The following is a 15144-nucleotide window of genomic DNA, read 5'->3' as shown; positions in this document are numbered from 1 at the left end:
AATAGAAAATCACAAATAAGAAATTTTAAAACTATGTAATACATAAGTTTCGTGATGATATATGCACACACTCACCTTCTTGACTACTCGTACTTGTTAAAGAAAGATCGCCAGAAGCCATTTTAGCCATCACATCATTTTTACGTTTTTATTTTTCAATCTCGATTATAGTTCTTTTCTCTTTTTGAATCTGAAATAAAAGATCACAACAAATAAAAATGATTAGTAGGAGTTTAGTAAATACTCGTTGACTATATATGCATGCAATATTAGATAAACAGTAAAAAAATGTCTAACATATTCGTAATTATAGATATGATAAGAGCCAACTCGCTGCAAACTGATTGGCCTACATACTCAAAAAAAATCAAAACAGTATGAAATGAAAGCGAAATATTTGGAAATGATAATAAAAACAATAGTGTCGAAATACAATAGAAGGGCAGAAACATGTATGGAAATGTTATACATTAACCCGGGCTGTACTATACCATATGGTCACACACATTAGACCGTCACTAAATCTTCTCGTGTTGATCGCTGTTATACATACAATTGACATTTCAAAATTCGAAAAAAAAATAATTACAGCACAATTTGGGTTAATCACTTATGTTACATCATGACTACTGTAGACGAATGTTTGTCGACAGGATTAGGGATTTAGGGTCTGGCTCAAAAAAAAATCTGTTATGGGTATCTGCATAGGTTAGGTTAGGTTAGGTGGCAACCCGATGTATCAGGCTCACTTAGACTATTCAGTCCATTGTGATACCACATTGATGAACTTCTCTCTTATCACTGAGTGCTGCCCGATTCTATGTTAAGCACAATGACAAGGGATCTCCTTTTATAGCCGAGTCCGAACGGCGTTCCACATTGCAGTGAAACCACTTAGAGAAGCTTTGAAACCCTCAGAAATGTCACCAGCATTACTGAGGTGGGATAATCCACCGCTGAAAAACGTTTTGGTGTTCGGTCGAAGCAGGAATCGAACCCACGACCTTGTGTATGCAAGGCGGGCATGCTAACCATTGCACCACGGTAGGTATCTGCATAATTTTAGCTTATTTTAAAACGGAACATTTTTATGATTCTTCCGCTATCTTGACATTTCTTTTGATTCCAAAGAAATTAAGATCAATCGACCCCAAGTACGTTGTCAGCTAATAAGAGCAACCCAAAAAGAGCGAATTTAAGATATCCAAACCGAATTAAAGCAATTTTAACATCCACGAAAATGGACGATTCTGCGAGAGCGACATTTTAACAAATGTTAAAGAGAAAAAATAATTTTAAGGTCGAGTTGAAGACTTGTTTTATTAAAACATACGACATTCGGACTAAGTGGACAGATTTCTAGTGAATTCCAGTCCAGTTCGAGTGATTGCGTAAATCATGACATCTTTTGTAAAAAACTTATAAATCTTTTTAACTTCTCTCCCACTGCTTAGGCATAGGGTGTCCAAATGGTTTTCATTGACAATAAACTATCGAACCCATTGCCAATTAACCGAGGCATCCCACAAGGCTCCATTCTAGGACCACTTCTTTTCTGTATGTTCATAAACGATCTGCCAAATACACTTGAACACTCACAATTTCACATTTATGCTGATGATGTACAAATTTATTTGAACTGCGAAAAATCAAATCTTAAATATGGAGTGGATAAGCTTAACAAAGACTTGGAAGCTATTAATACTTGGGGAACTACAAATCAAATATATATAAACCCTAAAAAATCCAATTTTATTGTACTGAACGGGCGATATTGATTTGAGAGAACATCAAGTAAAAATGGGAAGCCAAATTATTGTACAGGTATCAAAGGCTAAAAACTTGGGAATCATTTTCAATAAAACCCTGACATGGAATGACCAGGTTGTAGCAGCTACTGGTAAAGTATTTGGGATGCTCAGAACTTTATATAAGACGCAAAATTTCACTCATCTACATATTCGAAGCCTACTACTTATCTAATGCCAGTACTATTATACGGGAGTGAATTATTTTCTAAATGCGACACTAGAAGCAAAAATCGCCTGAACGTCGCATATAAAGCAATACTTAGATACGTTTACGGTCTAAGAAGTTGTTCAGATTATCATAAAAATTTGTATGGTATCGGGATTTGAGGATTATCTGAATAACAAGTCGCTTCTGTTAATGTACAAAAAAATATATACTAAAACACCTGAATACCTCTACAACAAACTGAAATTTGGAAGAACTAATGACGTTTACTGATTATTCCTATGCGACATCAACTTCTGGTCCCTGAGTGGAAATTTTTCCTTAATACATCCTTAATACATACACACAAATACAAAACCTAAGCAACGCAATTCAGTTCAAAACAGCCTTTCCCAGCAAAAAAAAAATGGAAGTTCTTCCAAAGGCACAACTTTAAAAGCACTTCCAGAAGATGCACTCCCAATGATGTTCTTTATTTTAACTACCCAGGAAGTTCTTTTAAATCAATTTTTTATAACTTGGTTTGTTCATACGTTTAATGGGTAATTTTAACTTTTTTTGTTTTAAATAGGTTAAAAACAGAGTAGAATTCATAAAATGGTACAAATTATTTAAATTTTGTCGAACAAAATTCTAAATCCAAAATGAAAAAATTGTGAATTTTTGAAAATATTTGAAGTCAAACGTTTCCGACAAGCGTTAAAATCCGTTAAAAATTATACAAAATTATAAAAATTATTTATCTGACAAAATAACACAGAATTTTTTAATTTACATCCAAAACATTAAAGAAGTGATGCCAATTCAGTGCAACGGCTGTTGAAATGGAGGACTTCCGCCCTATGCCCATGGTAAATTCATCGCTTCTGCGTCAATTTTCCACCACTTTCGGATCCAAAAAGAACATTTTCATTACTTTTTTGGCGACGTTTTTTTGCTGGGTTATTAAGCATTGTTTAAACGCTGAATAACGCAATGAATTTTCTTATTTTATTTGTTCGTTATATTTCATTACATTTTATTATTACGTTGACATTTTTTCTGTTTCAATTTTTATTGTTAAATTATATTCGCTTTCATTTTTTTTTCTTTTTATATCTAATTAATGTTATTAATCCTCATTTCGTTTTATGATATACTAAATATTTTGTTTAATCATCTTGAATCACATACTATATTTACGAGATTGTAATCTTTTGTATGTGAAACTATAAATAAACAAACTTGAAACTTACGGTGACACCACTTTGAAAAGTGTGGCTTTTCCCAAGGCTTAAAATATTAATAATCTCACAAAAAATAAGTTTATGGAACGCTGAAAAGATTTTTTGTACCAATGAAAATAGGATGACAAACACGTTGCCGACTAAGAGACTTTTGATTTTTGTCATGGTCTATATCTATTACTGGCATTTTGTCCCTGACATTGGGCGATCAAATATCGGATCTATATATAGCCGATATCTGGTGACGCCATATCTCAAATACTATACATTAGACCTTTGGAGTTATTTAAGAAACTTATTTTCGTACCCATTAGATATTATACCCATTACTGACACGAATTGTGGTGACTCGCGAAAATTTTCGTTTTTCTAATCAAAATGTCGTGCGTGAGTCACGGTAAAGATTTCTTCGTGAGTGTGCGTGAGAAGCGAATTTCGGAAAAATACGCAAACAAATTCGTTAATATAAGGAAATTTTTTGTTATTTCAATGAAATTTCTGTTCATTAACGAAAAGTTTCTTTCCATTAATGAATATTTTCTTCTTAATAAAAATGTTTAGTTATATCATTGAAACATTTTCGTTGACTCAATTGTAATTTTCGTTGTGTGTATGTTAAGAGTTTAACAACGCTTATGTAAATTGCTTATACAATTCTAGTATTGTCCCTTTATCCAATAACGAATACCACATTATTCTGATCGAAAGTATTTCCACACTTATGCGTCGTCCAGACTGTAACTTTTTCCGGACGGAATGTCTGTGTTTGTAAAGAATCTTACAGTGTGGCCAATCGATACGACTTGTCGGCGATGACTAAATAATCGGTAAACATGCAGCAGTATCGATTATGCCTTCGGACTTAACTTATAGTACATATGGCCAAATTCGTGAAATCAAAAGGCCAACACCACTCCCTCGCGTGGATGGCCTGTCATTCCTACAAAATGTGTGATCCAGTACAGAAACTCTATTATCTGAAATATATACCTTATGCCACGTTTCTGAAAGTCCCTTTACATGCACATTCGGATCCAATTAGATGTTTGTACGTGATACGAAATTGTCGTGACTCATGAAAATTTTCATGATTCTTGCGTGAGACGTGAGTCACGCTCATGACAACAGCGTGAGTGCACGTGAGCGTGATTAACAAACCAAAATGTCGTGCGAGAGCGTGAGTCACGAAAATAACATATTCGTGAGTGTGCGTGAGTAACGAATTACACTCACGAAAATATTCCTGCTCACCAACATAAAACGCTTAAGAGTTAAATTCAATTACAATTTCAGTGACACCTGGGATGTTAAGAGTTTAATAACACTTTCGATTTGAATAATGCTCATGTTTTCAGACACTTCGGTAAGGTAAATTAATCATAAAATTATTCGTGAGTCACGATATTTTTCGTGAGTCACTATATTTGTCGTGAGTCACGGTATTTTTCGTGAGTCACGACGTTTCCGTGCCTGAGTGTGCGTGAGTACAAGTGTTCTTTTCGATAGTGTCCTACCAAAAAATATCGTACGTGAGTGTGCGTGAGTATGATTTTTCAGTCGTGAGTGTGCGTGAGCGTGAGAAAACTATTACTCACGTGCACACCTCTAGATCCAATAGCATATCTCTTAACTCATCTATCTTGTACATCCCAACCGAGGCACAAATACTTTGACAATTTGCATGTGCTATATTCAATGTCGAACTATTACCTGTAAAAATGTTTCTCACACCAATATCATCCCAGGGCATATGTTACTCCTACGGGACATCATAAGAATAGTATCCTATGAAACACTTTGGCCAATTTAAAGACAATGAAGAGCTAGGTGAAAAAATTCTAAACAATTTAAAAAGAGACATATTCAATGTACAAGTATCAAATTGAGCATAGGGATTACTAAATTTCGTAGAATAAATTTATAAACAATGGTTATATTAATATTCAAGGAATATAGCCTACAACAATTTACCGTTATTTCTAATCACCAATAAACACATTGCATTGAGATCAATAATAATATCCTTTGGCATTCATTGAGCTAACCCTCCATTAGCCACAAGCTATTAGCCAATTAGCTATTTCGTTATATTATTTACATTATCATTAAAAGAGAGAATGAATTTAATCTAAATAGAAACTAGGATAAGAAGGGGAAAATACGATCTAAGAATCTCCTCAGTAGGAAGAGCTTCCCAGACGACAAAATATAAATCTGTTCGCATACAATCAAATGCCTGTACTGTAAATTATAGGACCTTGAGTCTTGTTGTGCAGGAACCAAACTCAATAAATACAAATACAAATAAAAAAAAAGAAAATGTTAAAGAAGAAAATCTGGAAAAAAACATACTCATAAGCATAAACATAAGCATACATTCCATACATAGTCTAGTGAACTTCATCAGCATTACTAGTATCAATATTTCTATCCATACCGACATTGGCTTGTGTTACAAAATCCATGTCAGTAGAACTAGTAGTAATAGCCAAAAATTCACCACCATCCCCTACAGATCTTAAGTGAACATCACCGCTGCCCAAAGCACCAGTAACCAATTCAGCAGACGGTTGACCCTTACTCAGCACATGACCAAATCGACCAAAGCAATCCTCATACTCATAGATCTTCTCAGTGTTGTCTTCAAAATATAGTTTGAATATTGTAAAATAATCATTTAGATATAACATACAGTACCCATATCTTTGTTATCAAGTATATCCGCAACTTTAATATTCTTCTTCTTCTTCCTGAAGTATTTCTGCATAATCGTATTTCTCATTAGGAGAGAGTTAAATTTAACAAGAACGCTTCATCTATTATTTATGAAGGAACACACGTTTAAGTCAGTGTCATTTACAGTAACCCCAAGAATAAGTAAAATCTTCAAAACAGCTTTTTTAAGACTAATTTAATAATACTAGTGGTCATAACTCATGGTTTAATTTTTCGACAATATAAAACCACGAACGGCTGGTATGCCTACATATAAAATAATTGAATAATGGTATTTGACACTTTTTCCACCACTAAATCGCCCCCATTTCATGTTTTTTTGAATGCGTCCCACAAGTTGAATTCGTCCCACAAAGCTAAATTTACCCCATCAATTTTACCTAGCCGAGACACAAACCACCAATTTATCTTCACATTCTTTTCAATAAATCACTTTACGCAACCGTGTTTCTCGAGAGATGTGTCACACGTGCGAAAGGTATTCCAATATGCGCTTGGGGCCTTCCGTTTATAAATGCAACATGGATATATGAAACAGTTATAGACATTCCGATTAATCATTAAAAAATAAATGTTTTTCAATAATGTTTTATACGGCATGACTTCATATGGAGATGAGAGAAATACATAAATACACACTCAAATCCTTATGTAAAGGATTGGTCTTTTAGCCCCCATTCAAATATTAATAAGTGCATGTTGGGGTTTTAAATATTAGGCCAACACTTACATGTATGGGATACATATCTCTCAAGGCTCCATCATGAACTACAATATGATGGGCATTCAGATTTAATCCGATGGTACAAATAGTTTTTTTCTAAATGTATTAGTATTTTTCTTTTTTATACCCTCCACCATAGGATGGGGGGTATATTAACTTTGTCATTCCGTTTGTAACACATCGAAATGTTGCTAACCTCCGGAGCCTCTTAGAGGAGCAAAATTCATCCGATCCAGTTGAAATTTGATACGTGGTGTCAGTATATGGTCTCTAATAACCAAGCAAAACTTGCTCCATATAGGTCCATAATTATATATAGCCCCCATATAAAGCGATCCCCAGATTTGACCTCCGGAGCCTCTTTGAGGAGCAAAATTCATCCGATCCAGTTGAAATTTGATACGTGGTGTCAGTATATGGTATCTAATAACCAAGCAAAACTTGCTCCATATAGGTTCATAATTATATATAGCCCCCATATAAACCGATCCCCAGATTTGAACTCCAGATCCTCTTGGAAGAGCAAATTTAACACGATCCGGTTGAAATTTGGTACGTGGTGTTAGTATATTGTATCTAAAAACCATGCAAAAATTGGTGCATATCGGTCCATAATTATATATAGCCCCCATATAAATCGATCCCCAGATTTGACCTCCGGAACCTCTTGGAGGAGCAAAATTCATCCGATTCGGTTGAAATTTGGTACATTGCGCTAGTATATGGCCGCTAACAGCCACGCAAAAATTGATCCATATCGGCAAAAATAATTTACCAAAATTTTATTTCTATAGAAAATTTTGTCAAAATTTTATTACTATAGAAAGTTTTGTCAAAATATTATTTCTGTAGAAAATACCTTGCCATCGGCAAGTGTTACCGCAACCCAAGTAATTCGATTGTCGATGACAGTCTTTAGTAGAAGTTTCTACGCAATTCATGGTGAAGGGTACATAAGATTCAGCCTCGCCGAACTTACGGCCGTATATACTTGTTTTTCATTATATTGCCTATAATTATATAGAGACGACGCTCTGTGAAAACAAAATGTTAGACTTATGGTTAGGAAACGGATGCTGGCAAGAAAATATGACCATTATGTGACAACGCCCCTAAAACCCACTGTCTGGCTACCCAAGTTTGGTATTTTAAATCAATGACCTTATCAAAGATTTAAGGCCAAAATGATGGCATTATTAATTACTGTTGCGTCGCATGAGACGTCCTATAACTAACTATATTTTAAACTCTAACTATATTTTAAACTCTAGCATTAATTTCAATCCATAACTAGCTTTACATAAAAGTTTTTTTGTGTATTATGATTATTACAACAGTATGCGAGACGAGAGCGTGTGAGCTTGCAAGCATTTGTGGCATGGCGTTAATTAAACTCCCTACACTTTCGCTAATTAGAAAACCAAAGAGAAATGAAGACGATGTGGAATATAATCAGAGGAAACCATGCAACATCTATCGAAGTGAAATTCAAACAAAATGTAACGACCACAAAATTCACAACCACAAGATGGTAATACATACAAGGCAACATATAAGAAAGACAAAATAATTGTTGATAAATGGGGAATTACACAGTGTGCATAATCATGACTTCGGCGCAAAGAATGTACATAACCATATATCTAATTTATGGATTGTAATCAGAACCACAAGGTAGGACCAGGGATATTAAGGAAAGTACCTTCAGTATTACAAATACAAAAATCATTTTATAGCAAAAAAAAAAATTGTATAATTTTATATTGAACTAACGTAAACCGGCCCGCTTCGCTGCGCCTTCAGAAGTATAACAGGTTGGCTGATAAGTCCCCGGTCTGACACATAGATGGCGTCGCTAGTATTAAATGCATATTATTTTTATATAGTACCAACCTTCAAATGATTCGTGTCAAAATTTGGCGTCTGTCAATTAGTTTGTGAGATAGAGCCTCTTTTGTGAAGCAACTTTTGTTATTGTGAAAAAAAATGGAAAAAATGAATTTCGTGTTTTGACAAAATACTGTTTTCTGAAGGGACAAAATACGGTGGAAGCAAAAACTTGGCTTGATAATGAGTTTCCGGACAGGACGGTGAACGCAGTGCACGCCCGAAAGAGGTGGTTACCGACGAAAACATCAAAAAATCCACAAAATGATTTTGAATGACCGTAAAATGAAGTTGATCGAGATAGCAGAGGCCTTAAAGAAATCAAAGGGACGTGTTGGTCATATCATTCATCAATATTTGGATATGCGGAAGCTCTGTGCAAAATGGGTGCCGCGCGAGCTCACATTTGACCAAAAACAACAACAGATGATATCAAACGTGTAATTGACAAGAGAGATCCCGGAATTCTTGCTGCTCTTGATTTAAGCAAGGCTTTTGATTCCGTGGATCACAACTTATTAGTACATAAACTCTACCGGCAATTTGATCTGTCGGTTTTTTCCTGTAGACTTATTTCGTCCTTTTTATCGAACCGTTTCCAATTTGTACATAGTGATGGCCGTAGTTCATGTGTAAATCCAATTTCTTCAGATGTTCCACAGGGATCTATCCTTGGTCCTATACTGTTTATGTTATATATTAATGACATAGTACATTGTGTTCAACATGTTGATATGGCTATATATGCCGATGATATTCAATTATTTAGTACCTGCGCATCTGGCACGACGCAAGATGCTCTATTGAATTTGGATCATGACATCGGTCATATTTATGACTGGGCTAGCAGAAATAACTTGTCCATTAATGTCAGTAAAACAAAGATCATGGCTTTTGAAAATCCCCGCCAGCCGATCACACTGAGAGATATTGTGATCCAAGACAATTTAATTAGTTTTAGTGACTCCATTATTTCTCTTGGGTTTCACATTGACCATAGACTTAAATTCGATTTCCATATAGCCAAGATATGTTCAAAAGTTAACTTCGTTCTGAAGAAACTATATAGTTTGAACGTTATTCTCCCGCTTCCTGTGAAACGAATGCTGTCGCATTCACTACTTATGCCACATATTTTATACGGTGTACAGGTTTATATGGGGTCAAGTAGATCAAGTTTGTCTAAACTTACTTCATGTTTCCATTCTCTGCTTCGTTTTGTATTCGGTAAAAACTGTAGACACAACTATTCACGCTTTGCTAATGAATTTCTGGGATGCTCGTTTGAGCGTTATCTTGATATTCGATGTCTTTGTTTTCTTTATGGTGTTTTGAAATCAGGTAAACCAGCATATCTTATATCTTATTTCCGGTTCTTGAGTACAACAAGGACCACTCAAATACGCATTGAACATTTCAACCATAATATTCTGGAGCGCTCGTTTGCAATTCGAGTTACCAGACTGTGGAAATCCTTACCTCAAAACATAAAGCAATTATCGAATAGTGTTCATGTTTTCAAAAAAAGTTAATATCCCATTTTTCTCACGAAGCTTAGCAGTTTAGTCATTGAAAATCTCTGTCTCACACTTATTCATTATTTTTTTAGAAATGTGCATTGAGGATTTTGCTAGATTTTTAGATTTATAAGTTTTTTTTTATAGTTTTAGAATTTTTCGTGTTAGTGCCTTAGCAATTTTTGATGTATGTAATTAATATTTTAAATCTCATTATTGCTCTACTTTATATATCTATCAACATATGGCCCATGGGGGCTCAGTTTGATTAAATAAATAAAAATAAATAAAGCGCGATATGAACAGAAAAAGTTAAGTGTTTTGGAAACTTCCATCTCTGTTATGAACACATGTTAAATTTTGTTTCGATCTGGAAACTCCTTCATATAGAAACAGGTGTTCAAAAAGACGCATCCGCAATTTTTTTACAATGGAAAAATTAGAAATGCGTGCTGTCATCAAATATCTACATAAAAAGGTTTATCGGGATATGAAATTCATAATGTACTAGTGGAGGATTATCACGCTGCATTTCACATTTGGACGACGATATTGGGAGGATATGCGACTGGGCCCGTCGCAACCATCTCAACATTAATATTCCGAAAACTAAATGTATAGTGTTTAACTACTCACGTCGCCAAAATACTCCTCAAAGTATAACTGTGCAGAATCATATAGTCTCTTCGAAAGATGTCATAACTTCTCTTGGTTATCAAATTGACTCCAATTTGGTTTTTGCGCAGCATATTGCCCACATCTGCTCCAAACTAAATCTCATCCTAAAAAAATTGTACAGCATAAATGTGATCTTGCCTACGCAAATAAAGTACATGTTGGCTCACTCGTTACTAATGCCTCATATATTGTACGGAGCTGAGGTATATACTGGTACCAATAGGTCAAATATTCGCAGGCTTGAATCTTCATTTCACAGTATTTTAAGGTATGTCTATGGTCGTAACTGCCGACGTAATTATGTGTATTTCACGCATCAGTTCCTTGGCTGTACTTTTGAGCACTTCCTAAGCATAAGATGCCTTAGTTTTTTCTTTAGCATTATAAAACATGGTGAACCCGTTTATCTCCAATGTTTTAATTTTCTAAACTCTACTCGTAATACTCAAATTCTAATAGAGACTTTCTCACACCTTGTTTTTGAAAGATCGTTCATAATTCGTTTATACAGATTATGGAATGCAATTCCATCCGATTATAAGAACTTTTCCGTAAGTCTAAGCGCTTTTAAAAGTAAACTAATTTAGTATTTTAATTATAACAATTAACTTTGTTTTTGTATCATCACTGATAATTACCTCCATATGCGGTGTTGCGTTTTTTTGGTGTTTAGGTAAAGAAATGTGCGTGTAGTTTTTCAGCTATTGAGAATATTGTATTCACATTAGTTTTAAGTATTATTATGATTTTTTTCCTTTGCATTTGTAATTTCTTTAGCTTTAGCGCTCCATAATATTCTGGAGCGCTCGTTTGCAATTCGAGTTACCAGACTGTGGAAATCCTTACCTCAAAACATAAAGCAATTATCGAATAGTGTTCATGTTTTCAAAAAAAGTTAATATCCCATTTTTCTCACGAAGCTTAGCAGTTTAGTCATTGAAAATCTCTGTCTCACACTTATTCATTATTTTTTTAGAAATGTGCATTGAGGATTTTGCTAGATTTTTAGATTTATAAGTTTTTTTTTATAGTTTTAGAATTTTTCGTGTTAGTGCCTTAGCAATTTTTGATGTATGTAATTAATATTTTAAATCTCATTATTGCTCTACTTTATATATCTATCAACATATGGCCCATGGGGGCTCAGTTTGATTAAATAAATAAAAATAAATAAAGCGCGATATGAACAGAAAAAGTTAAGTGTTTTGGAAACTTCCATCTCTGTTATGAACACATGTTAAATTTTGTTTCGATCTGGAAACTCCTTCATATAGAAACAGGTGTTCAAAAAGACGCATCCGCAATTTTTTTACAATGGAAAAATTAGAAATGCGTGCTGTCATCAAATATCTACATAAAAAGGTTTATCGGGATATGAAATTCATAATGTACTAGTGGAGGATTATCACGCTGCATTTCACATTTGGACGACGATATTGGGAGGATATGCGACTGGGCCCGTCGCAACCATCTCAACATTAATATTCCGAAAACTAAATGTATAGTGTTTAACTACTCACGTCGCCAAAATACTCCTCAAAGTATAACTGTGCAGAATCATATAGTCTCTTCGAAAGATGTCATAACTTCTCTTGGTTATCAAATTGACTCCAATTTGGTTTTTGCGCAGCATATTGCCCACATCTGCTCCAAACTAAATCTCATCCTAAAAAAATTGTACAGCATAAATGTGATCTTGCCTACGCAAATAAAGTACATGTTGGCTCACTCGTTACTAATGCCTCATATATTGTACGGAGCTGAGGTATATACTGGTACCAATAGGTCAAATATTCGCAGGCTTGAATCTTCATTTCACAGTATTTTAAGGTATGTCTATGGTCGTAACTGCCGACGTAATTATGTGTATTTCACGCATCAGTTCCTTGGCTGTACTTTTGAGCACTTCCTAAGCATAAGATGCCTTAGTTTTTTCTTTAGCATTATAAAACATGGTGAACCCGTTTATCTCCAATGTTTTAATTTTCTAAACTCTACTCGTAATACTCAAATTCTAATAGAGACTTTCTCACACCTTGTTTTTGAAAGATCGTTCATAATTCGTTTATACAGATTATGGAATGCAATTCCATCCGATTATAAGAACTTTTCCGTAAGTCTAAGCGCTTTTAAAAGTAAACTAATTTAGTATTTTAATTATAACAATTAACTTTGTTTTTGTATCATCACTGATAATTACCTCCATATGCGGTGTTGCGTTTTTTTGGTGTTTAGGTAAAGAAATGTGCGTGTAGTTTTTCAGCTATTGAGAATATTGTATTCACATTAGTTTTAAGTATTATTATGATTTTTTTCCTTTGCATTTGTAATTTCTTTAGCTTGTTGTACTTTTTTTTTCAAATCTATCAATGTATGGTCCAAGAGGGCTTAATTGATTAAATAAATATTTGAATTGAATTGAAATTGAATATGGTGAATGTGTTAGGTGAAAGTGCTCCTTCATATGCAACAGTAAAAAATTGGGTTGCTGAATTCAAACGTGGTCGTACAAGCATTGAAGATGAACCACGTAGTGGACGTCCAAAAATAGCAACAACAACAGAAATTGTAGCCAAAGTGCATGAAATGATCGACGAATAAAAGTGCGTGAAATAAAAGTGCGCTAATATCATGGGCATCTCAAATGATCGAGTCCATTTAATTTTGCATGAAGAACTACAGGTTAGGTTAGGTTCTGCAAGATGGGTTCTGCATTTGTTAACAGTCGATCAAAAACGCATAAGAATGAACATTTCTCAAGCTTGTTTGGATCGTTTTAAGCGAAATAAAATGGATTTTAAGAGTCGTTTCATAACTGTTGATGAGACATGGATCCACCATTATATTCAAGAGACTAAAGAACAATCAAAAAAATGGACTGAAGCTGGAGGAAGTGACCGAAAGAAGGCAAAAACAATTCAATCGGCTGGTAAGATTATGGCAACGTTTTTTTGGGACTTCAAAGGTATTTTATTGATTGACTATCTGCAAAAGGGTAAAACAATAAATTCAGAGTACTATTGCAACCTTTTGGATCAATTAAATGTACAAATTCGAGAAAAACGTCCTCGCTTACAACACAAAAAAAATAATTTTTCATCAAGACAACGCACCATATCATCAAGGCAACGTAAATATAAACGTAGCTTTATTTCTGTGTTATTTATTATTATTATTATTATAAAAATATTATTATTAGATCTATATTTTTAATTGTTATTTATATATTTTTATTTCTAGAAGTAAACGTTCACGAAGAAATAAATTAAAATTAAAACTAAATTAAATTTCAATCATTTTTATTGGGTTATATTCGGATTTTGTTGAATAATTAATTGAATCAATTAAAATATTGATTCCGTTTTCAAATTCAATTAAGTGTCGGTCATAATTGTTTATTAAAAGTGGACTGAAAAAGTTTACATATATACTGATCTAAGGCAGCTGTTGAGGTTTTTTGAATATGATTGGTTTTGCGAAAATTAAATGATTTGTCTAAGCGGTTCTATCTACATTCTACAACTACTACCTAATTTACCTATATCACGAGCAATTGTCTTTAGGATTACGTATTCTATGCGATCAACGATTCTATCATCGAACATTCTACGAGTGTTGCCTTCTATATTTCGGGATGGTCCAACCCTAGTGTTGCAATCTGCCAACCGACAGATATATCGTAAAGATTGACACTTCCGTTTTATAAGTACTGAGAACGTTTTGACATACGAGCACTGTTTGTGTTATATACAGCAACATAAAAGATTCATATCGCCGATGACATGCAATTAAATTGTGACCATTTTTGTGCGATTATTTTTTACAACTTTCGACGTGGAATTAACTCAACCGATGAACAATTTTTGGCTCCGTCAAGAACGAGTGTTTATTGATGGTATGGTGAATTCAACCGAAGTCGTAGTTCACTCCAAAACGAATTCCGTGAAGGTCGTCCAAAATCAGTTGTTGTTCCAGAAACCATTGATGCCAACTGATATTGTAAGATCGTCATTGCACGAACTTGTTCGCAAAAAAGTTATTAAAGAAACACGTCTATGATATCGTGGCAAGCGATTAATCGTGGATTTACGCGTATGAGTTTGAAAGTAAACAGCAGTCGACAGTATGCATGTTTCAAACTGAGCCAAATCCAACAAAAGTTGCTCGCGCCCGAATAACTTTACAAGTAAAGCTGGACATGTCGTAAACAACGTACAACTCTCAATTCCTAGTACAACACAACTATTTGTTTCCCAGTGGTCTTCCCAGAAATTAGGATCACTCCTCACCACGACAATGCGAGGTTTCACACATCAGTTCAAACAACTGCATTTTTGAGAAACCTATTGTATGGTCATCCACCGACTACTTTTTATTCACGTACGTGAAGAATAAAAGG

At 34.3% G+C, this 15144-nt stretch overlaps 1 protein-coding gene across 8 annotated transcripts in view; it reads right to left on the bottom strand.

Moving 5' to 3' along the window:
• The window catches only part of Dlg5 (MAGUK family member discs large 5), a 29345-nt gene that overhangs the window by 12426 nt on the left and 1775 nt on the right, over positions 1–15144 (bottom strand). For 7 of the 8 annotated variants that reach the window (XM_075296181.1, XM_075296186.1, XM_075296180.1 and 4 more), the window contains one exon: positions 76–190. In XM_075296181.1, the coding sequence (XP_075152296.1) occupies positions 76–130 (55 nt within the window). In that variant the 5' untranslated portion in view covers positions 131–190. Of the gene's footprint in view, positions 1–75; positions 191–11383; positions 11507–15144 lie in introns of those variants that run through there. The other variant, XM_075296187.1, reaches the window with a different exon arrangement.

This window comes from Haematobia irritans, chromosome 2, assembly GCF_050003625.1.
Source record: "Haematobia irritans isolate KBUSLIRL chromosome 2, ASM5000362v1, whole genome shotgun sequence".
Taxonomy (NCBI): domain Eukaryota; kingdom Metazoa; phylum Arthropoda; class Insecta; order Diptera; family Muscidae; genus Haematobia; species Haematobia irritans.
Note: the sequence above shows the minus strand (reverse complement) of the source record. Positions and strands in the feature narration are given on the sequence as shown.